The sequence below is a fragment of the Hemibagrus wyckioides genome, linkage group LG26, assembly GCF_019097595.1.
Source record: "Hemibagrus wyckioides isolate EC202008001 linkage group LG26, SWU_Hwy_1.0, whole genome shotgun sequence".
NCBI classification, from domain to species: domain Eukaryota; kingdom Metazoa; phylum Chordata; class Actinopteri; order Siluriformes; family Bagridae; genus Hemibagrus; species Hemibagrus wyckioides.
Genome location: NC_080735.1, coordinates 22,658,979 through 22,685,555, shown reverse-complemented (window position 1 = coordinate 22,685,555; position 26,577 = coordinate 22,658,979). Strand labels below are relative to the sequence as shown.

At 42.5% G+C, this 26,577-nt stretch overlaps 1 protein-coding gene across 1 annotated transcript in view; it reads right to left on the bottom strand.

Moving 5' to 3' along the window:
* The window catches only part of LOC131346716 (uncharacterized), a 76,965-nt gene that overhangs the window by 37,260 nt on the left and 13,128 nt on the right, over positions 1-26,577 (bottom strand). The window contains exons 32-94 of the mRNA XM_058380289.1: positions 26,404-26,574; positions 26,068-26,273; positions 25,878-25,978; positions 25,546-25,664; positions 25,296-25,421; positions 25,000-25,193; positions 24,784-24,878; positions 24,504-24,634; positions 24,158-24,282; positions 23,889-24,006; positions 23,591-23,803; positions 23,165-23,335; positions 22,845-22,982; positions 22,616-22,665; positions 22,282-22,414; positions 22,080-22,162; positions 21,804-21,930; positions 17,138-17,328; positions 16,840-16,930; positions 16,633-16,732; positions 16,367-16,539; positions 16,045-16,200; positions 15,516-15,649; positions 15,270-15,403; positions 14,997-15,091; positions 14,719-14,888; positions 14,547-14,631; positions 14,304-14,450; positions 14,001-14,209; positions 13,808-13,911; positions 13,551-13,669; positions 13,248-13,418; positions 12,912-13,117; positions 12,722-12,822; positions 12,390-12,508; positions 12,140-12,265; positions 11,844-12,037; positions 11,628-11,722; positions 11,354-11,484; positions 11,008-11,132; positions 10,739-10,856; positions 10,441-10,653; positions 10,015-10,185; positions 9,695-9,832; positions 9,466-9,515; positions 9,132-9,264; positions 8,930-9,012; positions 8,654-8,780; positions 4,005-4,195; positions 3,706-3,796; positions 3,499-3,598; positions 3,233-3,405; positions 2,911-3,066; positions 2,384-2,517; positions 2,138-2,271; positions 1,869-1,963; positions 1,591-1,760; positions 1,419-1,503; positions 1,176-1,322; positions 873-1,081; positions 667-770; positions 410-528; positions 107-277 (exon numbers count right to left, since the gene is read on the bottom strand). Of these exons, the coding sequence (XP_058236272.1) occupies positions 107-277; positions 410-528; positions 667-770; positions 873-1,081; positions 1,176-1,322; positions 1,419-1,503; positions 1,591-1,760; positions 1,869-1,963; positions 2,138-2,271; positions 2,384-2,517; positions 2,911-3,066; positions 3,233-3,405; positions 3,499-3,598; positions 3,706-3,796; positions 4,005-4,195; positions 8,654-8,780; positions 8,930-9,012; positions 9,132-9,264; positions 9,466-9,515; positions 9,695-9,832; positions 10,015-10,185; positions 10,441-10,653; positions 10,739-10,856; positions 11,008-11,132; positions 11,354-11,484; positions 11,628-11,722; positions 11,844-12,037; positions 12,140-12,265; positions 12,390-12,508; positions 12,722-12,822; positions 12,912-13,117; positions 13,248-13,418; positions 13,551-13,669; positions 13,808-13,911; positions 14,001-14,209; positions 14,304-14,450; positions 14,547-14,631; positions 14,719-14,888; positions 14,997-15,091; positions 15,270-15,403; positions 15,516-15,649; positions 16,045-16,200; positions 16,367-16,539; positions 16,633-16,732; positions 16,840-16,930; positions 17,138-17,328; positions 21,804-21,930; positions 22,080-22,162; positions 22,282-22,414; positions 22,616-22,665; positions 22,845-22,982; positions 23,165-23,335; positions 23,591-23,803; positions 23,889-24,006; positions 24,158-24,282; positions 24,504-24,634; positions 24,784-24,878; positions 25,000-25,193; positions 25,296-25,421; positions 25,546-25,664; positions 25,878-25,978; positions 26,068-26,273; positions 26,404-26,574 (8,589 nt within the window). The remainder of the gene's footprint in view (positions 1-106; positions 278-409; positions 529-666; positions 771-872; positions 1,082-1,175; positions 1,323-1,418; positions 1,504-1,590; positions 1,761-1,868; positions 1,964-2,137; positions 2,272-2,383; positions 2,518-2,910; positions 3,067-3,232; positions 3,406-3,498; positions 3,599-3,705; positions 3,797-4,004; positions 4,196-8,653; positions 8,781-8,929; positions 9,013-9,131; positions 9,265-9,465; positions 9,516-9,694; positions 9,833-10,014; positions 10,186-10,440; positions 10,654-10,738; positions 10,857-11,007; positions 11,133-11,353; positions 11,485-11,627; positions 11,723-11,843; positions 12,038-12,139; positions 12,266-12,389; positions 12,509-12,721; positions 12,823-12,911; positions 13,118-13,247; positions 13,419-13,550; positions 13,670-13,807; positions 13,912-14,000; positions 14,210-14,303; positions 14,451-14,546; positions 14,632-14,718; positions 14,889-14,996; positions 15,092-15,269; positions 15,404-15,515; positions 15,650-16,044; positions 16,201-16,366; positions 16,540-16,632; positions 16,733-16,839; positions 16,931-17,137; positions 17,329-21,803; positions 21,931-22,079; positions 22,163-22,281; positions 22,415-22,615; positions 22,666-22,844; positions 22,983-23,164; positions 23,336-23,590; positions 23,804-23,888; positions 24,007-24,157; positions 24,283-24,503; positions 24,635-24,783; positions 24,879-24,999; positions 25,194-25,295; positions 25,422-25,545; positions 25,665-25,877; positions 25,979-26,067; positions 26,274-26,403; positions 26,575-26,577) is intronic.

Genomic DNA, 26,577 nt, shown 5'->3' with positions numbered 1-26,577 from the left:
TAACAGTCTGGACACACTTGGACATTATCAGTTAGTATGCATAGAATAAATGTGTTGCATTTCAAAAGGAAATATGCCATGGCTTGTAGACTACACAGATCCTTACTTGTATTGCAGTCTGACTGAAGGCTTCGAAGAAGCTGCCAAGTTGATTCAGATCTAAAGATGTGATCACACTGCTAAACACCTCTCTAAACACAGAGTCATTTGCCAACACTCCTGAATGCAAGATGAACTGTGCCTTCTGTTCACTGGACAGTAAGTCTAACACTTCAACCTGCAGGACAAAACATATATTACTCATTCTGTTCACAAGACCAAAATCCAGAGACCAACCCTTTCTACTGTTGTACAGTCAAATGCAAACCCACTAGAAAAATGCCCTTGGTGCAGTTGAGATGTTACTCACGCTAGAGAAATTTGCATTTAGAAGTTTGAGCACTTCCAAAGAAGCATAATCGGAGAAACTGCCAAGGTTCTTTTCAAGCCAGTCGTTGCTGCCGGAAGTGTTGGAAAGACAGCGAGGGTCTAAAATGATCAGAAACCATTAGTTAAATCAGTCAGAATATTCTCAAGTGGCTCTTGGTTTCTTTCATTAAGACAATCGATTGTCTTAATTTAACTGTCAGGTTTCTGTATAAGAACAACGAAAAGGAGCCTGTGTACCTGGAAGGTCATTTCTTAACAGGAAGGGAAAGATGAACCAAGTAAAGACCATCTGCTTCTGCTCCTCCTTCATGAGAGATTCTTGACTGCTGAGAGCTTGCACCCTACATTGGAGGAGAAATAGATCAGATTTTGTCGTGTATGACTTCATCTCCATGCCCTCAACAACACACATTGAGTTCTGAAATTTCATTGTCCATACGTACACAATCTGGTAGGTCTCACAGCTGAAGGTTTGTGAACCGAGACTGGACAGAAAATCTTTGGACACCGATGACAAAAATGGTCGGAGCCTGATCTGGAACCACACAGTGATGAAAGTGGCATTCACCAGCTCTGCTGCGGTGAACTTGTCGATTATCACCTCCCCGATGGCATCAAGTATATTTGGGTCAGTCTGAATGCTGCTGTCCGTCTAAATGAAAGATTACAATCTTCAATCCATAGTTACGCACAGATGTTTATTTTTAAGTCAATTTTTAACTATAGCACAAATGGAATTTTCATACCACGTTTGAAAAGCTCTCCAGGGCGTCATCCAAAGGTCCAGAAAAATTCTGGAAGAAAAGCTTCCAAGCGTCTTTAGAGACGCTCAGGCTGCTTGGCAGTTTGCATGTGAGCAGTGTGACCAGATCATTAGAGGACAATACGGCAACCTTGAAAGACAAGAAACAGAGGTGTCTGTGGTCAACTCGGCTTCTGTGTAAAAAGACGGAAACTCTGAAGAGGAATTTTGTTCTCTGAGGACTTACTGATGAACAGGCATAGTCAGGAATGCTAAAGTTGCACAATACTGCAGAAATATTTCCAGATGCAAACTCGCTATCAAGAGTGTGACTGTGTAGAAAAAGGAATAATGTTATACATCTCCTAAAACCTTTTTCTGTAAAGTTCACTCCTTTTTCATTGCATAAAAGAGCTCACCTTTCTACACCATAACAAGGGTTGTGGTTGATGATGCCAAGATTCAGCGTGTTCAGATCAGATTGGTTCTGTTGTGCCACCCAGGACTGAACCACTGAGGAGTTCTCAAACAGCTTCAGATCAGCCAGGTTTACCCCCATTAGAGCCCTCACTGTGCTCACATTTAGGATCTGGCACAAGCAAAACAGTTTTTTTATCAAGTTCATTTATAAAATACAGTTTTCTTTACTTTTCTTCTTAGAACTCAAACTTTTATTCTGATCATTTTATTGTTATACCTGGAGAACAGCAGGATTCAGACTATTGAACATGGTGATATCCATGCTGATGTTCTGGGTAGAAAGAGCTTGTATATCATTCACAGGAGCTCCACCTAGACACACAGACTCAGTTTAACAACTAAATTCATGGTGTGTGTGTGTGTGTGTGTGTGTGAATGCAAATTTCAAATTTCATGCACTTTCAATTCAATCCAATTCTTCTATTTTAAAGCACTACACCTAGTGTGTATGTTTAGTCTCTCTGTGTAAGTGGATGGTGGCTTTACCCAGGTAAGGTCTGATGAGTTGGTAGAAAGTTGTAGAACTGCTGCGTTGATTGCTGAATGAAGAGTTAGCGATGATGTACAGAGCAGATTTCTGTTCGATGGAACATGAGGACAGATCTGGAGACAAGACTGACCTGCATATAGAAAAAATGTAAACTGTAAAGACTGTTCTCAAATTATTCTCAACTCTTATTATTTAATTTTTTCCATGTTTGTGTCTGTATGTAGCTGTGAGTGTGTACTTACGTTAGGCTCTCAGCAGTGATATTTTCCAGCACACTGATGTCTAAAGTGCAGATGTTGGAACCAACTACATTTATTTCAGCACTTCCCAGAGAGTGATTTCCCATGCTCAGATACCTCATAATCACCGCTTTACTCTACAAAATACACAAAGATTATACTTGCAGCAAGCACATTAGTAAAATGCTTCAACTAGTAAGTGTCTATGTATTACATGTTCAAAGAGTAATGAAATAGTCTGAGTTTTAGATAAACTCTCTCTCTCTCACTCTCTAAAGGATCACAGACACTCTCTCTCACTCTTTAATGCATCACTGATGCTCTCTCTCTCTAGAGGATGACAGATGCTCCCTCTCCCTCTTTCTAGAATCACTGGTACTATCTCCCCCTCTCTGAAGGGTCAAATTTATTTGTTCCCACTCTGAAAGATTGCAGGGTCTCTTGATATCTCTATTCTAGTCTCTCCGATTGGAGTTGAGGACATGGTCCAAAAGTACTTGACATATCTCACACACACACACACACATTACCTTTTCTTTTTCCCAGTGTCCAGCATTTGAGTCCATCAAGGAGGACAATGTGTCAATTATGGTAATATTCCACTTGCTAATGTCATCAGTAGTGGCCACACGAGAAGTGGAACCCAGTAGCTGCAGTACACCGTCATTAAGACCTGACGGGTAAATCTATATATGCACACAAAACAACAATTTATAATATACCACCTAACACACACTGTCCAAAATATTGTGTGGATAAATCCACCACACACAAAGACTTTATACTCACAACTCAACAAGCCTGATTTGCAGGGGTACATTTACAAAACAATCAGTGTTCAGTGCTGCTAACCTGGTTTAACTTGTTCAGAATGACAGTCTGGAGGCTGGTGTCCACCACTTTTTCAGTGATGGCTGCCAGGTTGTCCTGCAGTACAGTGATGTCCAGATACAGATCAAACTGCGTGGAGTTAAAGCCAAAAGGAAATGATGGGTCTGAAATTGTCACTGCTGTGATGTTGCTCACTGTTAGAAACAGAACAAAATCATCACTGAAGGGCAGAATCTTAAAATGTATACCTGTATCTCAGTGTGTTTTACACTGTAAAGTACTTTTACCTGTAGTGCTTTCTGAGTTGCATTCTGTAAAGAATGTCCTTAGCTTCTTCAGTGGGATCTTCTGCTCCCTCAGGACCGAAAGGAACTTCCTTTTTACATTCTTCAACAATCACACACACACACACACACACACAATGATGGCATTAAATTAGTCCATAAAGTTGAACACTGGAAAACTATAATTTAAAACAGGACAGATTTACATACAAAGCTAAGTTTGTTGCAGATGTCTGATTTGAAATAAACCGCCAGGTTGCTGAGTTGCTCCACGGTCTCTTCATTCCACATTGAGGGATTGCTGATTTTAAAAAAAAAAACAATATTAACGAGTGCTTATTCATATCTTATACAACACAACTCTAGTCATTAAAATTAAAATCTAAACTTTTATACAAATTCTAAAATTAGCAGTAAAATATGATTGAAGTAATGGTTCAAAATGAACCTTTTCTACAACACTATGAGATAAAAAGATATCCACTAGTCTGCATAAATCTCTAGCTCACCCATAAGCAGTATTCCCACTGAGGAGTAGTAACTGTACAGCAGTGATTTGAGAATCAGAAAGATCTTCACAGTTCTTCAGTTTCTCAAGAATGAGAGGGTCAGAGTTCTGGATGTAGGAGGAGTCTAGTGTGCAGGCCATATTTCCCAGAACTTCCACCTGATGACTGGTCAGACTCGCACCGGATATACCCTAAAATGTCACAAACCATGAAGGGGAATCACATCAAATTACAGCATGTGTAAGTACTCAGTCTAATTGTAAGTACTGGGTTCACTTTCGAGGGAACTTGAAGCTCCATCATGGCTGGAGCTTTGCCAATGCTTCTATGTGAAAGTTGTCTCTGAAGCTCTGTGTAAAAACATGCAGATTTATCGGCTCAGGTAGGTCATGTGAAGAAGCAGAGCAATTTCGAATTTCCACCACATTCTGTGGTGTTCAAAAAGCTCTTGGAGGTGATTACTCATGCTGTTGTTAAGCTTAGCTTAGATTGCCATAATGAAATGATGTTGTCTATGAGCTTGACAATCTCTGACTAACGTCATGCCGCCTTCCACCTCCATGAAGGCGTCTCCCATTTTTCCCAGCCCTCCACACTGAGGTGTCAAGGTTGTGGAATAATCCATTATTCTGTCTGTTTGTCCTTCTCAGCCTTGATGAACATGGGTATGCAGCGATGCCTAGGGTTGAATAAATGCTTGTGGGCTATTTCGCCCTTCAATGGCTCCATGGAGAAAGTCTGCATTACCACTGAGGCCCTGTCGGATCACATCGGCCTTATAGGGAACGCCTACAATCCCACAAGTTAAGCTGTTGTGGTGCTTCACAAAATGGCAGTTTTGCACTCATACCAAGGGGCTGTAGAGTGCATTCCCCTTTTAGGGCGAGCCTCTGGCTTTATATCCAGCATTTCTTGGTTCCAAAGAAGAACGGGGCAATGCACAATTTTAGACCCGAGTGCTCTGAATTGTATGCTGAAACATACAAATCTGAGATGTTAACACTCATGGTCATTGTGTTGCAGATAAGGTCCGAGGACTGAATTGCGATGATAATCCTGAATCCTGAATCAATCTTCACATAGACATCTTGCCAGAGCACAGGAGACTCCCCTGGTTTGCTTTCGGGCTGAAGTTTACCACAGCCAGGATCTCCCTTTAAGCCTAGTCTTATTGCTCACCCTCAGAAAAAAGTGCATGGAGGCTGCTCTGGCATCATTGCACCCCAGGGCATCCATGTACTCAGTTATCCAGATGACTGGCTCATCATGGCTCAGTCGAGGGAACTGGCAGCCAGGCATTTAGATGCCGTGCTTGCCCACATGAGGTCCCTAGGCCTCAACCCAGTGAAGTGTCTGCTTTCTCCCTCTCTGAGAACCACCTTCTGGGGGATAGTTTGGGATTCTGCCAGGATGCGGGCACGTCCATCTCCCGCTCGGGGGGGATTCCATCTTTTCTGCTGTAAAGGCCATTCTTTAAAATCAGACTAGGCCAGTGCCTCTCTGCGTCTCAGGCTTAGAGGGTGCTCAGCTCATGACTGTAGCTATTCCTGTGTGTCTGCTACACATGAGACTGTTTCAACTCTGGCTCAGGAGGGTTTTCACATTTGTAGACACACTTTTCAGGGTTGCAAAGGGTATGCGTCACAAGCTTCGGAACCTTTTTATGTAGGCAGACCCCAGTTTCTCACCTTGGGTTCCACTCTTAGGGCATGTCATTGTCGCAAGACTCTTTCAACAGACACCCCCCTCTCGAGCTGGGGAGTGGGCCTAGATGGCCACCCTGCCCATGGCATTTAGGAGGGCTTCTGTCTCTCATGGCACACAGATTACCTGAAGATGGGGGCTATGTTTCTAGTGCTAAAAACACTTTTTCATGAAACTCAGGGATTACCTTTGGTGGGGCCCTTCATCAACCAATAGGGCAGCCTCTGTTTGCGCCCTCTGTTCAGGTTGGTGCACCAGATCTGGCCCTAGGTAGAGACCAGAGTTCTCTCGCTGACAGCGATTTACACTCCACAGCACATGATTGGGAAGCAGGCTTTCTGGTGAGGCAGGGGCTGAGGCCTGGGGAATGGCATCTCCACTTCTAGGTGATGGAAAACACATGGCAACTTTTGGCCAGGCAAAATTGGCTATGCTCGCCTCTGAGGAGTCGACTCACTGTCCCCTATGGCTTTCTCTTTTCCATTCTGTACGGTGCTCCTTGGGAGATTCCTGTCAGGAGGAGCCTCCTCTCTCAGGTGTAGGGGGTGATTCTCCTCCCCAAGATTTAGAACCTGTGGTCGGGCCCCTGAGGGGAGACCCTGTTCCTCCAACCGAGGTTGTGGAGACTATTTTGTACTTTCGCCTCTGGTGTAATCGGCATTGTCAGGATCTAATTCACTGCCCTGTAAGTACAGTCCAAGAGTTCCTGCAGACACACTTCTTTGAGGGCCTATCACCCTCTGCATTGAGGCCTCAGCGAAAGCAATCTGGTCTCCAAGCAGCACCTTGTGCTGGGTATTGGTAGCTATCACCTAGGCACCTATGAGATGCACTGTGTGGCTTCGTCTCTAGGTATTACAGCTCACTCCACTAGGTGTAACACCTTGTCCAGCACTCTGGCTAGGGGTGTTCCCCTCCAGGAGATTTGTGCTGCTGCGGGTTGGTCCTCTCCGTACACCCTTGTAATGTTCTATAACCTGGACCGGGACTCCACTCCAGCGTACTGTGTCTTACAGGGCTAATGATGTTCTCCTCCTGGATCATTTGTGCTCTTTGATGACGTCTGGGACATACGTCTCCTGGAGTGTGGCAGCATTGGTGTTGGCGTTCCCATAGCATCCACCATGATGCAGCATTGAGTTTCCTCAAAAGGAACTGTACCAGGTTACACTGCTAACCCGGTTCCCATAGTAGGGCATGAGACGCTGCATCGCTAGCCACACCCCGGGCATCCACTCGTGCTTCCATCAGACAAGTAGAAGCTGGAGTAATGTGACAAAGATACGCTTCAGTGGTCTTGCTGATGTGCTACTGATATATTCTATATCTCTGTCCTGGGCTGACTCTGGCCCTTGGCTGAGAGTGTGTCAAAATTTGTTCATGACCTCATATTATTACCGTGATACCCTGTGTTTTGTCGTAGAAAATCTTTTTGTTCTGTTTCCAGAACATGTGCTGTACACAGACACTGTGACAGTTTCTTCTTCCGTGTCTTAGTTGACGTGTCTGCCAGTGAACACGTCAACTACGTCTGGTTCTGCTGACGTCGTTGTTAACCTATAGATAATAATGAAGATTATACTTTTCTTCTGTATAAATACTCCCTGTTCATCTCAGTAAATTTCAAAGAGTTTTGCTATTCAATCGCTGTCTCTTTGTGGTTCTTTGGCAAAAGTTTCCCTGATATCAGTAGAGGCAGTGGCAGCAGTGCAACTCAGGATTCTTCTCCGAGTGAACCCAACAATTCTAACAGCTACACTTTGTTACATGACCTAAATCAGCATGATTTCACAGTTTCAGACACAACTTCTACATAGAAGCATTCCCATAGCATCAGCCATGACACAGCGTCTCGTTCTCTTCTTAGGGAACCGGGTTACATTCGTAACCTGGGGTAGTTCTTGTGAGGATTCCAATGTTTACTTTCAAGATCTTCCACTGTTTTTTGTTTGAACATGAACATGTAACCCATGTTTGAATTATGCTCTCAAAGAATTTGCTTTCTTGCCTGAAGTATTCTGTTTGCCTCCAGACAATTTACCTGACTCTGCTTTGCCCATATATTTTCTCCACTGTGTTTAGAGGTCAGCAAACCACAGAATAAATCCTGATCTGGGAACTTTCCAGAAATTTTCTATTGCATTTCTAAGTCACAGTCGGAAATGGACTTTGCTTACATGTATTTTTATACCACAGCTATGCTGATGACAGTAGATGCATCCTCTCCATTCCTTCCTTATCTTTCTGAATACAGAGTGTAACAGATGAAAGCTCATCATCTGGAACTAAATGCCACCAAGAAGCTGGGTCCACACATTGAGATGTCCACACATTGTGAAGATGCATCCACAAATCAAGATCTTGCTATCTCCTTGGACAGCTCACCATTGCAAAATGGATGCAACCTTGGTGTATTTCTGGACAACCAATTGTCCTTCACTACTTATATAAACTGATTGCTATCTTCAGGAAAATCTAGTTCTATTCACCAAGGCCACTCAAGTGCTTGTTCAGTCCTTCATCATGTGGAGACTGGACTACTGAAAGTCATAGGTTTGCCTCTGCGTACCGTCATTCTCAACCTTTCCAGATTCTTTCCCATTGCCGGGTTCCCTCCACTAGACGCCAGTAGCTACAGCATCAGATTTCACACACAAAGCCAAAACAGTCCAGTGCATACATACCTAAAGGAATTCATGACAGCCCACTCTCTACCACACTTTTTAGATCTAGTGAATTAGCATGATTATGTTTTTGACAGAGCACAAGGCACTTATCTAAGTCATTCTGTTGAAGGGAATCTGCTAAATGCTGTAAATGTAGATTTCATAAGTGAAAAATCATAAAACAATCATACTGTAAGATTGGTTTACTGCTTTCCCATAACATTTAAGTGCTAATAATGAGTGTGCTGGTCTATGAACATGTTGATGTGTATGTTTTACCAGGCAGTTCTTTGCATGGTTGAACAGAATGTCTTTTTTGTCAAGGCCAAGAGACAGAACGGAGAAATCTGCTCTGCCCAGGGCACTGAAATATGCCTGGCAGTTCACCTTCTGTATCTTCTCATAGCTAAAACACCCACACACACACACACACAAAGAGACAAAATACATTTTGCAAATGAACCAAATTAACCTCAGATAATCTTTCAAATGCAAAGGAAGTATGCCTTATCTTTTTAAGATACAGTATAGTGTGTATGTGAATGTGTTACACACCTGTAGTACAGAAGCATTTCAGAGGGGATGTCAGTAAAGTTAACAGATGGATCGTCTTTCATGTAGTTGTACATGCAGGTTAGCTAAAACACAGAACCCTTTGTGATTGTGTGGTCTCTCATGTACCAGTATATGTTTGGGTCTACATGCTGCCAATGATTCAGACTGTGTGTGGAATGTGAATGAATATCAGAGTGTGTACCTGTGCCTCTTTCAGATGGACCTTGTCTCTGCCTTCACGTGGTCTACAGGCTTTCACAAGATCTTTGGCTTTCTGCTGTGGGAGAGTCTGAACTGAGCTGCAGGAGAATCCCTGCAGTATTGAAGTTGACAGACTGTGGAGAGACACATACCCATAGTCACACACAGACATACACACAGGTGAACCTTTACACAATGTCTAATTGTACTCTGGCAAAATCTTATGTACCTGGAATGTTCACCCAATGTTTATTTACACCGGATTTGTAAGTGTGTGTGTGTGTGTGTGTGTGTGTGTATGCATTCACTGAGACAAGTGTGTGTTTCTAACTCACTCTTCTGGATCATCACTGGCACTGGCCACTGCACCAAACAACATCATAGCCTGGTAAAAAAAATCATACAAAGGATGCAAAATGTTATTGATGTGTTTTACACTCGGATATCCAAACTCCACAGGAATTCAGCATCTGTAAGTGCTGTTATCACGGTCAAGCCATGTTACACAGTTACATGTTTCTTTTTTAGTACAAGAAAATGATTTACATTTCTCTGTTCAGTTACCTGTTCATGACTCCAGCTCTTGTTATTGATGAGTGAAACATCAACAGAGCTCAGTGACGTCAGTAGAACAAGTGGAATATACATCACCAGTGCATCTGGAACATTCTCTAGCACTTTGGAATGGTCTACAGAGATTACCTGGAAGAAATTGTGGGAGGAAATCTTCAACTTTTCCAGACTAACAAAACTGCATTCTGAGCAAAAGGACTGGGTTAAAATTAAACTTGCAAAGTGGACAATAATATATATCTCCATTTAAGTGATTGGCTGTAGTGTATTGTGCGTGTGTGTGTGTAGTCTATGTGATTAAGAGAGAATACCTTCTGGACAAATGTATTTTGTAGAATAACTGGCGCTGAGATAATGTTATTGATGAATGTTGGATTCTGAGATAAAGACACAAGCTGAGAAGATGGGATGATGGAGATGTTTGCAGAGAGAACGCCACCTATGAGTGTTCCCAGGGACTCCAGAGAGGAGGCACTGCTGATCTGTAAAGCAAAACAATCAGATCATTGTTTATTATATTATTTAGAAAGTATGAACATGCTGTTTTGGATCTGAATGCAACAAGACACAGTCTAAATTACAGCACCTTTGTGAACACAGTGTAGTTGGTAAATATTTGAACACTAATACAGTTTATTTCTTTACAGGGGTATGTTGTTAAATTGCTCTAAACGGAAGTGGTCTAGCTTCCAATAGCGTAGACCCACATTCCTGACAAGTTTGAAGTGTACACTCACAGTAAAGCCTGCACTAATGATGCTTTGGATGATGGAGTTGACTTGGCCCTGGTCCCAGCCATTGATGCTACTGAGTATAGACAGAGAACTGTTTATCACATCGGAGGGGGCGGAGCTTATCTGGCCCACAGTCAGGCCCACACACTGGCTGCCCAAAGATTGGATGATGGATGCAGATACATTGGGGAACTTTGCTACTAGCACCGCTGTGACCTGAAAGGAAAAGAGGACTGTGGGTAACTCACACTGCTACAGAATAACTGATTAGTGAACAGACAGGGTCTTATTGATTGATCACCTCTGGATTTATTTCTGTGCAGAAGTCGTTGATGCGATTCAGGATGGACGTGATGTCTTCATCTCCAAGACGTTCAAACACAGAGGCAGGAGATCGACACAGCAATTCAGCTGGCAATCTATAAGAACAAAGACAACCTTTTAAAAGTGCATCCAAACATATTTATACTTGTATGTACTCTGTTAGCTGAGGGGGTTGAATTTACGAGGCTGGATAAATAAATAGAATAAGTAGTTGTTTCGAGTGTTGTGTTTAGTGCGGAGTGTTACCCAAGTGGGCTGAAATCAGGATTCTGGATGTATAACTCGTTTGTGTAGTACTCCAAGACACTGGTGGAAATGCCTGAGTTGTTGAATAGCTGAAGATTTTCTGAGTTCTCCAGGAACACACTTGACTAAAGGACACAATAAAACAGACACATTGATGACACTATAGGATTTGTTTTTTTACGTAAATAATTATATTTACATTTATAATTATTATTTATATTTATTATTTATATTTATAATTATATTTATATTTCTCAGTTGATCCGAAATAATCATTCCTGTTAATCTCTGAAGGATTTATATGGATCATTACATATATGTATATTTGTGTGTGTGTGTGTGATACCATGTTTCCTGATAGGAATGATTGCAGATCAGTGAGGGTGATGAAAGTGATGAAGAATCCAATGTTGTCAGCAAACCAGGCAGTGGAGTTCAGAAGGGGATCTGAGGAGTTATAGCAGCGGGGGCTGCCATCTGCATGACGCACATGATACACATACAGATAGATATGTTAAGACACACTTACTATTCACACACAAATATAGGAAATTAATATGCAGTACTATTCGATAGAGAGAGAGAGAGAGAGAGAGAGAGAGAGGTGTAGTTATTCTTACCGCTGCTGTTCAGATACACTGTAATGGAGCTGTACACATCAGCTGGGGTAAAATCAGTTGCAGAAAAATTGTAATTGTCCCCCAAGATAGACACTCTGCTCATAAACACATATATAAAGGTGATTTTACTACAGATCCTTAGTTTTTTAAACAACAAACAGGAGGCTGTGCTTGTGCTGAGAGCCCCGTGTAATGGTACAACGAACAATGACTCACAATTTTCTGTATGACAGACAGGAGGCACCACTGAGCTGGGCAGAGCTGATGAGATGAGAGTTGAGGTAGGGCAGGTAGTGAAGCAGTGTAACATCAAACCACTGTTCTACCTCAGCCTGAGATGAGGCAGTGAGAGCACGAGACAACACACATTCCAAAGTGTAGCTGGCCAGAGCTGAGGACAAGACAGTCTCCTGTAGACAGAAACACAGATTAATCTATGAGTTAATCCTTATATGATAAAGGAAAATAATCCTCATGGACTAAAAGGGTAGGGTAAATGAAGACAGGTGTACCATCTCCAGGTACTGGTTGGTTCTATTGTAGTTGTTGAGGAGGGTGCAGAGGTCAGAAGCATTAATGACTGTGTCCGGCCTGTTCAGAAACTCACTGAGTTCTTCCGGAGAGATGGAGCCCAACAGCTAGAGGACGCAGAGGAGATACAACACACTAGTTACCCAGGAAGATGTGGGAGGCTCGTTGCCTGCCACTTAAGCTATTAGTGAGCGATTCACTGATGCGATCTGTGTTATAGAGCAGACTTACCTCTGCCAGGCGGTCTCCTGGGATCAGAGACAGGAAATCTTTTAGGTCAGGGAATCCAAAATTGAGGAACAACTGTTTCAGGAACACATAGAAGCTCCCTGTGCCATAGCAGCTCAGGCCTGTGAGGTAAAATAGAGCACTATTGAAAAAAGTCTGGTGCATTTAGATTGATGATATCAGACCAATGAAGTGAGACACTCCAGACTTAGTCCATATTCTTCACCTGCTAAAGACATCTTACTGATCACTGGCTGCACATTGTACTAGCCTTAGTCAGCAAATACACAAGCAGGAAAACACACACAGACACACACACACACACACACACACACCTTGGCTGGACTGGTACTTGACATAGTCTTGTGTATAATTGAAGACCGTGTTTGACTGGGTGGCAGAAAGGTCACTGTACACATTATCAAGTCCTTTAACTCTGTAAATACAAGAACATAGAAGTAAACAAGTTAAAAATCAAAGCAATTAAAGAATAGATCAGTGCTTTCATGTTGAGGAGGAGCTCACATCTCTCTGTAGGAGTCACAGCTGATGTTCATGGGGATGATGGACAGGGTGTTTGGACTAATCCCAGGAAGGAACAAGGAAAGGTAAGTCTGGAACCACAAGGCAAAGTCCTCTGGGCTGAAAGTTTGGAAGTGAGGCACCAGATCCAAGAGTGTCATGTTTAGAATGGTGTCTGATATTGCTGAAGGAATGCTAGTCATGTTCATCTGCAAACACACAGCAACATGGATTAACAGTCTGGACACACTTGGACATTATCAGTTAGTATGCATAGAATAAATGTGTTGCATTTCAAAAGGAAATATGCCATGGCTTGTAGACTACACAGATCCTTACTTGTATTGCAGTCTGACTGAAGGCTTCGAAGAAGCTGCCAAGTTGATTCAGATCTAAAGGTGTGATCACACTGCTAAACACCTCTCTAAACACAGAGTCATTTGCCAACACTCCTGAATGCAAGATGAACTGTGCCTTCTGTTCACTGGACAGTAAGTCTAACACTTCAACCTGCAGGACAAAACATATATTACTCATTCTGTTCACAAGACCAAAATCCAGAGACCAACCCTTTCTACTGTTGTACAGTCAAATGCAAACCCACTAGAAAAATGCCCTTGGTGCAGTTGAGATGTTACTCACGCTAGAGAAATTTGCATTTAGAAGTTTGAGCACTTCCAAAGAAGCATAATCGGAGAAACTGCCAAGGTTCTTTTCAAGCCAGTCGTTGCTGCCGGAAGTGTTGGAAAGACAGCGAGGGTCTAAAATGATCAGAAACCATTAGTTAAATCAGTCAGAATATTCTCAAGTGGCTCTTGGTTTCTTTCATTAAGACAATCGATTGTCTTAATTTAACTGTCAGGTTTCTGTATAAGAACAACGAAAAGGAGCCTGTGTACCTGGAAGGTCATTTCTTAACAGGAAGGGAAAGATGAACCAAGTAAAGACCATCTGCTTCTGCTCCTCCTTCATGAGAGATTCTTGACTGCTGAGAGCTTGCACCCTACATTGGAGGAGAAATAGATCAGATTTTGTCGTGTATGACCCTCAACAACACACATTGAGTTCTGAAATTTCATTGTCCATACGTACACAATCTGGTAGGTCTCACAGCTGAAGGTTTGTGAACCGAGACTGGACAGAAAATCTTTGGACACCGATGACAAAAATGGTCGGAGCCTGATCTGGAACCACACAGTGATGAAAGTGGCATTCACCAGCTCTGCTGCGGTGAACTTGTCGATTATCACCTCCCCGATGGCATCAAGTATATTTGGGTCAGTCTGAATGCTGCTGTCCGTCTAAATGAAAGATTACAATCTTCAATCCATAGTTACGCACAGATGTTTATTTTTAAGTCAATTTTTAACTATAGCACAAATGGAATTTTCATACCACGTTTGAAAAGCTCTCCAGGGCGTCATCCAAAGGTCCAGAAAAATTCTGGAAGAAAAGCTTCCAAGCGTCTTTAGAGACGCTCAGGCTGCTTGGCAGTTTGCATGTGAGCAGTGTGACCAGATCATTAGAGGACAATACGGCAACCTTGAAAGACAAGAAACAGAGGTGTCTGTGGTCAACTCGGCTTCTGTGTAAAAAGACGGAAACTCTGAAGAGGAATTTTGTTCTCTGAGGACTTACTGATGAACAGGCATAGTCAGGAATGCTAAAGTTGCACAATACTGCAGAAATATTTCCAGATGCAAACTCGCTATCAAGAGTGTGACTGTGTAGAAAAAGGAATAATGTTATACATCTCCTAAAACCTTTTTCTGTAAAGTTCACTCCTTTTTCATTGCATAAAAGAGCTCACCTTTCTACACCATAACAAGGGTTGTGGTTGATGATGCCAAGATTCAGCGTGTTCAGATCAGATTGGTTCTGTTGTGCCACCCAGGACTGAACCACTGAGGAGTTCTCAAACAGCTTCAGATCAGCCAGGTTTACCCCCATTAGAGCCCTCACTGTGCTCACATTTAGGATCTGGCACAAGCAAAACAGTTTTTTTATCAAGTTCATTTATAAAATACAGTTTTCTTTACTTTTCTTCTTAGAACTCAAACTTTTATTCTGATCATTTTATTGTTATACCTTGAGAACAGCAGGATTCAGACTATTGAACATGGTGATATCCATGCTGATGTTCTGGGTAGAAAGAGCTTGTATATCATTCACAGGAGCTCCACCTAGACACACAGACTCAGTTTAACAACTAAATTCATGGTGTGTGTGTGTGTGTGTGTGTGTGTGTGAATGCAAATTTCAAATTTCATGCACTTTCAATTCAATCCAATTCTTCTATTTTAAAGCACTACACCTAGTGTGTATGTTTAGTCTCTCTGTGTAAGTGGATGGTGGCTTTACCCAGGTAAGGTCTGATGAGTTGGTAGAAAGTTGTAGAACTGCTGCGTTGATTGCTGAATGAAGAGTTAGCGATGATGTACAGAGCAGATTTCTGTTCGATGGAACATGAGGACAGATCTGGAGACAAGACTGACCTGCATATAGAAAAAATGTAAACTGTAAAGACTGTTCTCAAATTATTCTCAACTCTTATTATTTAATTTTTTCCATGTTTGTGTCTGTATGTAGCTGTGAGTGTGTACTTACGTTAGGCTCTCAGCAGTGATATTTTCCAGCACACTGATGTCTAAAGTGCAGATGTTGGAACCAACTACATTTATTTCAGCACTTCCCAGAGAGTGATTTCCCATGCTCAGATACCTCATAATCACCGCTTTACTCTACAAAATACACAAAGATTATACTTGCAGCAAGCACATTAGTAAAATGCTTCAACTAGTAAGTGTCTATGTATTACATGTTCAAAGAGTAATGAAATAGTCTGAGTTTTAGATAAACTCTCTCTCTCTCACTCTCTAAAGGATCACAGACACTCTCTCTCACTCTTTAATGCATCACTGATGCTCTCTCTCTCTAGAGGATGACAGATGCTCCCTCTCCCTCTTTCTAGAATCACTGGTACTATCTCCCCCTCTCTGAAGGGTCAAATTTATTTGTTCCCACTCTGAAAGATTGCAGGGTCTCTTGATATCTCTATTCTAGTCTCTCCGATTGGAGTTGAGGACATGGTCCAAAAGTACTTGACATATCTCACACACACACACACACACATTACCTTTTCTTTTTCCCAGTGTCCAGCATTTGAGTCCATCAAGGAGGACAATGTGTCAATTATGGTAATATTCCACTTGCTAATGTCATCAGTAGTGGCCACACGAGAAGTGGAACCCAGTAGCTGCAGTACACCGTCATTAAGACCTGACGGGTAAATCTATATATGCACACAAAACAACAATTTATAATATACCACCTAACACACACTGTCCAAAATATTGTGTGGATAAATCCACCACACACAAAGACTTTATACTCACAACTCAACAAGCCTGATTTGCAGGGGTACATTTACAAAACAATCAGTGTTCAGTGCTGCTAACCTGGTTTAACTTGTTCAGAATGACAGTCTGGAGGCTGGTGTCCACCACTTTTTCAGTGATGGCTGCCAGGTTGTCCTGCAGTACAGTGATGTCCAGATACAGATCAAACTGCGTGGAGTTAAAGCCAAAAGGAAATGATGGGTCTGAAATTGTCACTGCTGTGATGTTGCTCACTGTTAGAAACAGAACAAAATCATCACTGAAGGGCAGAATCTTAAAATGTATACCTGTATCTCAGTGTGTTTTACACTGTAAAGTACTTTTACCTGTAGTGCTTTCTGAGTTGCATTCTGTAAAGAATGTCCTTAGCTTCTTCAGTGGGATCTTCTGCTCCCTCAGGACCGAAAGGAACTTCCTTTTTACATTCTTCAACAATCACACACACACACACACACACACAATGATGTCATTAAATTAGTCCATAAAGTTGAACACTGGAAAACTATAATTTAAAACAGGACAGATTTACATACAAAGCTAAGTTTGTTGCAGATGTCTGATTTGAAATAAACCGCCAGGTTGCTGAGTTGCTCCACGGTCTCTTCATTCCACATTGAGGGATTGCTGATTTTAAAAAAAAAACAATATTAACGAGTGCTTATTCATATCTTATACAACACAACTCTAGTCATTAAAATTAAAATCTAAACTTTTATACAAATTCTAAAATTAGCAGTAAAATATGATTGAAGTAATGGTTCAAAATGAACCTTTTCTACAACACTATGAGATAAAAAGATATCCACTAGTCTGCATAAATCTCTAGCTCACCCATAAGCAGTATTCCCACTGAGGAGTAGTAACTGTACAGCAGTGATTTGAGAATCAGAAAGATCTTCACAGTTCTTCAGTTTCTCAAGAATGAGAGGGTCAGAGTTCTGGATGTAGGAGGAGTCTAGTGTGCAGGCCATATTTCCCAGAACTTCCACCTGATGACTGGTCAGACTCGCACCGGATATACCCTAAAATGTCACAAACCATGAAGGGGAATCACATCAAATTACAGCATGTGTAAGTACTCAGTCTAATTGTAAGTACTGGGTTCACTTTCGAGGGAACTTGACGCTCCATCATGGCTGGAGCTTTGCCAATGCTTCTATGTGAAAGTTGTCTCTGAAGCTCTGTGTAAAAACATGCAGATTTATCGGCTCAGGTAGGTCATGTGAAGAAGAAGAGCATTCGAAATTCCACCACATTCTGTGGTGTTCAAAAAGCTCTTGGAGGTGATTACTCATGCTGTTGTTAAGCTTAGCTTAGATTGCCATAATGAAATGATGTTGTCTATGAGCTTGACAATCTCTGACTAACGTCATGCCGCCTTCCACCTCCATGAAGGCGTCTCCCATTTTTCCCAGCCCTCCACACTGAGGTGTCAAGGTTGTGGAATAATCCATTATTCTGTCTGTTTGTCCTTCTCAGCCACTGATGACTATTCAGCCATTGTGGGCCTTGATGAACATGGGTATGCAGCGATGCCTAGGGTTGAATAAATGCTTGTGGGCTATTTCGCCCTTCAATGGCTCCATGGAGAAAGTCTGCATTACCACTGAGGCCCTGTCGGATCACATCGGCCTTATAGGGAACGCCTACAATCCCACAAGTTAAGCTGTTGTGGTGCTTCACAAAATGGCAGTTTTGCACTCATACCAAGGGGCTGTAGAGTGCATTCCCCTTTTAGGGCGAGCCTCTGGCTTTATATCCAGCATTTCTTGGTTCCAAAGAAGAACGGGGCAATGCACAATTTTAGACCCGAGTGCTCTGAATTGTATGCTGAAACATACAAATCTGAGATGTTAACACTCATGGTCATTGTGTTGCAGATAAGGTCTGAGGACTGAATTGCGATGATAATCCTGAATCCTGAATCAATCTTCACATAGACATCTTGCCAGAGCACAGGAGACTCCCCTGGTTTGCTTTCGGGCTGAAGTTTACCACAGCCAGGATCTCCCTTTAAGCCTAGTCTTATTGCTCACCCTCAGAAAAAAGTGCATGGAGGCTGCTCTGGCATCATTGCACCCCAGGGCATCCATGTACTCAGTTATCCAGATGACTGGCTCATCATGGCTCAGTCGAGAGAACTGGCAGCCAGGCATTTAGATGCCGTGCTTGCCCACATGAGGTCCCTAGGCCTCAACCCAGTGAAGTGTCTGCTTTCTCCCTCTCTGAGAACCACCTTCTGGGGGATAGTTTGGGATTCTGCCAGGATGCGGGCACGTCCATCTCCCGCTCGGGGGGGATTCCATCTTTTCTGCTGTAAAGGCCATTCTTTAAAATCAGACTAGGCCAGTGCCTCACTGCGTCTCAGACTTAGAGGGTGCTCAGCTCATGACTGTAGCTATTCCTGTGTGTCTGCTACACATGAGACTGTTTCAACTCTGGCTCAGGAGGGTTTTCACATTTGTAGACACACTTTTCAGGGTTGCAAAGGGTATGCGTCACAAGCTTCGGAACCTTTTTATGTAGGCAGACCCCAGTTTCTCACCTTGGGTTCCACTCTTAGGGCATGTCATTGTCGCAAGACTCTTTCAACAGACACCCCCCTCTCGAGCTGGGGAGTGGGCCTAGATGGCCACCCTGCCCATGGCATTTAGGAGGGCTTCTGTCTCTCATGGCACACAGATTACCTGAAGATGGGGGCTATGTTTCTAGTGCTAAAAACACTTTTTCATGAAACTCAGGGATTACCTTTGGTGGGGCCCTTCATCAACCAATAGGGCAGCCTCTGTTTGCACCCTCTGTTCAGGTTGGTGCACCAGATCTGGCCCTAGGTAGAGACCAGAGTTCTCTCGCTGACAGCGATTTACACTCCACAGCACATGATTGGGAAGCAGGCTTTCTGGTGAGGCAGGGGCTGAGGCCTGGCATCTCCACTTCTAGGTGATGGAAAACACATGGCAACTTTTGGCCAGGCAAAATTGGCTATGCTCGCCTCTGAGGAGTCGACTCACTGTCCCCTATGGCTTTCTCTTTTCCATTCTGTACGGTGCTCCTTGGGAGATTCCTGTCAGGAGGAGCCTCCTCTCTCAGGTGTAGGGGGTGATTCTCCTCCCCAAGATTTAGAACCTGTGGTCGGGCCCCTGAGGGGAGACCCTGTTCCTCCAACCGAGGTTGTGGAGACTATTTTGTACTTTCGCCTCTGGTGTAATCGGCATTGTCAGGATCTAATTCACTGCCCTGTAAGTACAGTACAAGAGTTCCTGCAGACACACTTCTTTGAGGGCCTATCACCCTCTACATTGAGGCCTCAGCGAAAGCAATCTGGTCTCCAAGCAGCACCTTGTGCTGGGTATTGGTAGCTATCACCTAGGCACCTATGAGATGCACTGTGTGGCTTCGTCTCTAGGTATTACGGCTCACTCCACTAGGTGTAACACCTTGTCCAGCACTCTGGCTAGGGGTGTTCCCCTCCAGGAGATTTGTGCTGCTGCGGGTTGGTCCTCTCCGTACACCCTTGTAATGTTCTATAACCTGGACCGGGACTCCACTCCAGCGTACTGTGTCTTACAGGGCTAATGATGTTCTCCTCCTGGATCATTTGTGCTCTTTGATGACGTCTGGGACATACGTCTCCTGGAGTGTGGCAGCATTGGTGTTGGCGTTCCCATAGCATCCACCATGATGCAGCATTGAGTTTCCTCAAAAGGAACTGTACCAGGTTACACTGCTAACCCGGTTCCCATAGTAGCGTCCCACGCTGCATCGCTAGCCACACCCCGGGCATCCACTCGTGCTTCCATCAGACAAGTAGAAGCTGGAGTAATGTGACAAAGATATGCTTCAGTGGTCTTGCTGATGTGCTACTGATATATTCTATATCTCTGTCCTGGGCTGACTCTGGCCCTTGGCTGAGAGTGTGTCAAAATTTGTTCATGACCTCATATTATTACCGTGATACCCTGTGTTTTGTCGTAGAAAATCTTTTTGTTCTGTTTCGAGAACATGTGCTGTACACAGACACTGTGACAGTTTCTTCTTCCGTGTCTTAGTTGACGTGTCTGCCAGTGAACACGTCAACTACGTCTGGTTCTGCTGACGTCGTTGTTAACCTATAGATAATAATGAAGATTATACTTTTCTTCTGTATAAATACTCCCTGTTCATCTCAGTAAATTTCAAAGAGTTTTGCTATTCAATCGCTGTCTCTTTGTGGTTCTTTGGCAAAAGTTTCCCTGATATCAGTAGAGGCAGTGGCAGCAGTGCAACTCAGGATTCTTCTCCGAGTGAACCCAACAATTCTAACAGCTACACTTTGTTACATGACCTAAATCAGCATGATTTCACAGTTTCAGACACAACTTCTACATAGAAGCATTCCCATAGCATCAGCCATGACACAGCGTCTCGTTCTCTTCTTAGGGAACCGGGTTACATTCGTAACCTGGGGTAGTTCTTGTGAGGATTCCAATGTTTACTTTCAAGATCTTCCACTGTTTTTTGTTTGAACATGAACATGTAACCCATGTTTGAATTATGCTCTCAAAGAATTTGCTTTCTTGCCTGAAGTATTCTGTTTGCCTCCAGACAATTTACCTGACTCTGCTTTGCCCATATATTTTCTCCACTGTGTTTAGAGGTCAGCAAACCACAGAATAAATCCTGATCTGGGAACTTTCCAGAAATTTTCTATTGCATTTCTAAGTCACAGTCGGAAATGGACTTTGCTTACATGTATTTTTATACCACAGCTATGCTGATGACAGTAGATGCATCCTCTCCATTCCTTCCTTATCTTTCTGAATACAGAGTGTAACAGATGAAAGCTCATCATCTGGAACTAAATGCCACCAAGAAGCTGGGTCCACACATTGAGATGTCCACACATTGTGAAGATGCATCCACAAATCAAGATCTTGCTATCTCCTTGGACAGCTCACCATTGCAAAATGGATGCAACCTTGGTGTATTTCTGGACAACCAATTGTCCTTCACTACTTATATAAACTGATTGCTATCTTCAGGAAAATCTAGTTCTATTCACCAAGGCCACTCAAGTGCTTGTTCAGTCCTTCATCATGTGGAGACTGGACTACTGAAAGTCATAGGTTTGCCTCTGCGTACCGTCATTCTCAACCTTTCCAGATTCTTTCCCATTGCCGGGTTCCCTCCACTAGACGCCAGTAGCTACAGCATCAGATTTCACACACAAAGCCAAAACAGTCCAGTGCATACATACCTAAAGGAATTCATGACAGCCCACTCTCTACCACACTTTTTAGATCTAGTGAATTAGCATGATTATGTTTTTGACAGAGCACAAGGCACTTATCTAAGTCATTCTGTTGAAGGGAATCTGCTAAATGCTGTAAATGTAGATTTCATAAGTGAAAAATCATAAAACAATCATACTGTAAGATTGGTTTACTGCTTTCCCATAACATTTAAGTGCTAATAATGAGTGTGCTGGTCTATGAACATGTTGATGTGTATGTTTTACCAGGCAGTTCTTTGCATGGTTGAACAGAATGTCTTTTTTGTCAAGGCCAAGAGACAGAACGGAGAAATCTGCTCTGCCCAGGGCACTGAAATATGCCTGGCAGTTCACCTTCTGTATCTTCTCATAGCTAAAACACCCACACACACACACACACAAAGAGACAAAATACATTTTGCAAATGAACCAAATTAACCTCAGATAATCTTTCAAATGCAAAGGAAGTATGCCTTATCTTTTTAAGATACAGTATAGTGTGTATGTGAATGTGTTACACACCTGTAGTACAGAAGCATTTCAGAGGGGATGTCAGTAAAGTTAACAGATGGATCGTCTTTCATGTAGTTGTACATGCAGGTTAGCTAAAACACAGAACCCTTTGTGATTGTGTGGTCTCTCATGTACCAGTATATGTTTGGGTCTACATGCTGCCAATGATTCAGACTGTGTGTGGAATGTGAATGAATATCAGAGTGTGTACCTGTGCCTCTTTCAGATGGACCTTGTCTCTGCCTTCACGTGGTCTACAGGCTTTCACAAGATCTTTGGCTTTCTGCTGTGGGAGAGTCTGAACTGAGCTGCAGGAGAATCCCTGCAGTATTGAAGTTGACAGACTGTGGAGAGACACATACCCATAGTCACACACAGACATACACACAGGTGAACCTTTACACAATGTCTAATTGTACTCTGGCAAAATCTTATGTACCTGGAATGTTCACCCAATGTTTATTTACACCGGATTTGTAAGTGTGTGTGTGTGTGTGTGTGTGTGTGTATGCATTCACTGAGACAAGTGTGTGTTTCTAACTCACTCTTCTGGATCATCACTGGCACTGGCCACTGCACCAAACAACATCATAGCCTGGTAAAAAAAATCATACAAAGGATGCAAAATGTTATTGATGTGTTTTACACTCGGATATCCAAACTCCACAGGAATTCAGCATCTGTAAGTGCTGTTATCACGGTCAAGCCATGTTACACAGTTACATGTTTCTTTTTTAGTACAAGAAAATGATTTACATTTCTCTGTTCAGTTACCTGTTCATGACTCCAGCTCTTGTTATTGATGAGTGAAACATCAACAGAGCTCAGTGACGTCAGTAGAACAAGTGGAATATACATCACCAGTGCATCTGGAACATTCTCTAGCACTTTGGAATGGTCTACAGAGATTACCTGGAAGAAATTGTGGGAGGAAATCTTCAACTTTTCCAGACTAACAAAACTGCATTCTGAGCAAAAGGACTGGGTTAAAATTAAACTTGCAAAGTGGACAATAATATATATCTCCATTTAAGTGATTGGCTGTAGTGTATTGTGCGTGTGTGTGTGTAGTCTATGTGATTAAGAGAGAATACCTTCTGGACAAATGTATTTTGTAGAATAACTGGCGCTGAGATAATGTTATTGATGAATGTTGGATTCTGAGATAAAGACACAAGCTGAGAAGATGGGATGATGGAGATGTTTGCAGAGAGAACGCCACCTATGAGTGTTCCCAGGGACTCCAGAGAGGAGGCACTGCTGATCTGTAAAGCAAAACAATCAGATCATTGTTTATTATATTATTTAGAAAGTATGAACATGCTGTTTTGGATCTGAATGCAACAAGACACAGTCTAAATTACAGCACCTTTGTGAACACAGTGTAGTTGGTAAATATTTGAACACTAATACAGTTTATTTCTTTACAGGGGTATGTTGTTAAATTGCTCTAAACGGAAGTGGTCTAGCTTCCAATAGCGTAGACCCACATTCCTGACAAGTTTGAAGTGTACACTCACAGTAAAGCCTGCACTAATGATGCTTTGGATGATGGAGTTGACTTGGCCCTGGTCCCAGCCATTGATGCTACTGAGTATAGACAGAGAACTGTTTATCACATCGGAGGGGGCGGAGCTTATCTGGCCCACAGTCAGGCCCACACACTGGCTGCCCAAAGATTGGATGATGGATGCAGATACATTGGGGAACTTTGCTACTAGCACCGCTGTGACCTGAAAGGAAAAGAGGACTGTGGGTAACTCACACTGCTACAGAATAACTGATTAGTGAACAGACAGGGTCTTATTGATTGATCACCTCTGGATTTATTTCTGTGCAGAAGTCGTTGATGCGATTCAGGATGGACGTGATGTCTTCATCTCCAAGACGTTCAAACACAGAGGCAGGAGATCGACACAGCAATTCAGCTGGCAATCTATAAGAACAAAGACAACCTTTTAAAAGTGCATCCAAACATATTTATACTTGTATGTACTCTGTTAGCTGAGGGGGTTGAATTTACGAGGCTGGATAAATAAATAGAATAAGTAGTTGTTTCGAGTGTTGTGTTTAGTGCGGAGTGTTACCCAAGTGGGCTGAAATCAGGATTCTGGATGTATAACTCGTTTGTGTAGTACTCCAAGACACTGGTGGAAATGCCTGAGTTGTTGAATAGCTGAAGATTTTCTGAGTTCTCCAGGAACACACTTGACTAAAGGACACAATAAAACAGACACATTGATGACACTATAGGATTTGTTTTTTTACGTAAATAATTATATTTACATTTATAATTATTATTTATATTTATTATTTATATTTATAATTATATTTATATTTCTCAGTTGATCCGAAATAATCATTCCTGTTAATCTCTGAAGGATTTATATGGATCATTACATATATGTATATTTGTGTGTGTGTGTGTGATACCATGTTTCCTGATAGGAATGATTGCAGATCAGTGAGGGTGATGAAAGTGATGAAGAATCCAATGTTGTCAGCAAACCAGGCAGTGGAGTTCAGAAGGGGATCTGAGGAGTTATAGCAGCGGGGGCTGCCATCTGCATGACGCACATGATACACATACAGATAGATATGTTAAGACACACTTACTATTCACACACAAATATAGGAAATTAATATGCAGTACTATTCGACAGAGAGAGAGAGAGAGAGAGAGAGAGAGAGAGAGAGGTGTAGTTATTCTTACCGCTGCTGTTCAGATACACTGTAATGGAGCTGTACACATCAGCTGGGGTAAAATCAGTTGCAGAAAAATTGTAATTGTCCCCCAAGATAGACACTCTGCTCATAAACACATATATAAAGGTGATTTTACTACAGATCCTTAGTTTTTTAAACAACAAACAGGAGGCTGTGCTTGTGCTGAGAGCCCCGTGTAATGGTACAACGAACAATGACTCACAATTTTCTGTATGACAGACAGGAGGCACCACTGAGCTGGGCAGAGCTGATGAGATGAGAGTTGAGGTAGGGCAGGTAGTGAAGCAGTGTAACATCAAACCACTGTTCTACCTCAGCCTGAGATGAGGCAGTGAGAGCACGAGACAACACACATTCCAAAGTGTAGCTGGCCAGAGCTGAGGACAAGACAGTCTCCTGTAGACAGAAACACAGATTAATCTATGAGTTAATCCTTATATGATAAAGGAAAATAATCCTCATGGACTAAAAGGGTAGGGTAAATGAAGACAGGTGTACCATCTCCAGGTACTGGTTGGTTCTATTGTAGTTGTTGAGGAGGGTGCAGAGGTCAGAAGCATTAATGACTGTGTCCGGCCTGTTCAGAAACTCACTGAGTTCTTCCGGAGAGATGGAGCCCAACAGCTAGAGGACGCAGAGGAGATACAACACACTAGTTACCCAGGAAGATGTGGGAGGCTCGTTGCCTGCCACTTAAGCTATTAGTGAGCGATTCACTGATGCGATCTGTGTTATAGAGCAGACTTACCTCTGCCAGGCGGTCTCCTGGGATCAGAGACAGGAAATCTTTTAGGTCAGGGAATCCAAAATTGAGGAACAACTGTTTCAGGAACACATAGAAGCTCCCTGTGCCATAGCAGCTCAGGCCTGTGAGGTAAAATAGAGCACTATTGAAAAAAGTCTGGTGCATTTAGATTGATGATATCAGACCAATGAAGTGAGACACTCCAGACTTAGTCCATATTCTTCACCTGCTAAAGACATCTTACTGATCACTGGCTGCACATTGTACTAGCCTTAGTCAGCAAATACACAAGCAGGAAAACACACACAGACACACACACACACACACACACACACCTTGGCTGGACTGGTACTTGACATAGTCTTGTGTATAATTGAAGACCGTGTTTGACTGGGTGGCAGAAAGGTCACTGTACACATTATCAAGTCCTTTAACTCTGTAAATACAAGAACATAGAAGTAAACAAGTTAAAAATCAAAGCAATTAAAGAATAGATCAGTGCTTTCATGTTGAGGAGGAGCTCACATCTCTCTGTAGGAGTCACAGCTGATGTTCATGGGGATGATGGACAGGGTGTTTGGACTAATCCCAGGAAGGAACAAGGAAAGGTAAGTCTGGAACCACAAGGCAAAGTCCTCTGGGCTGAAAGTTTGGAAGTGAGGCACCAGATCCAAGAGTGTCATGTTTAGAATGGTGTCTGATATTGCTGAAGGAATGCTAGTCATGTTCATCTGCAAACACACAGCAACATGGATTAACAGTCTGGACACACTTGGACATTATCAGTTAGTATGCATAGAATAAATGTGTTGCATTTCAAAAGGAAATATGCCATGGCTTGTAGACTACACAGATCCTTACTTGTATTGCAGTCTGACTGAAGGCTTCGAAGAAGCTGCCAAGTTGATTCAGATCTAAAGGTGTGATCACACTGCTAAACACCTCTCTAAACACAGAGTCATTTGCCAACACTCCTGAATGCAAGATGAACTGTGCCTTCTGTTCACTGGACAGTAAGTCTAACACTTCAACCTG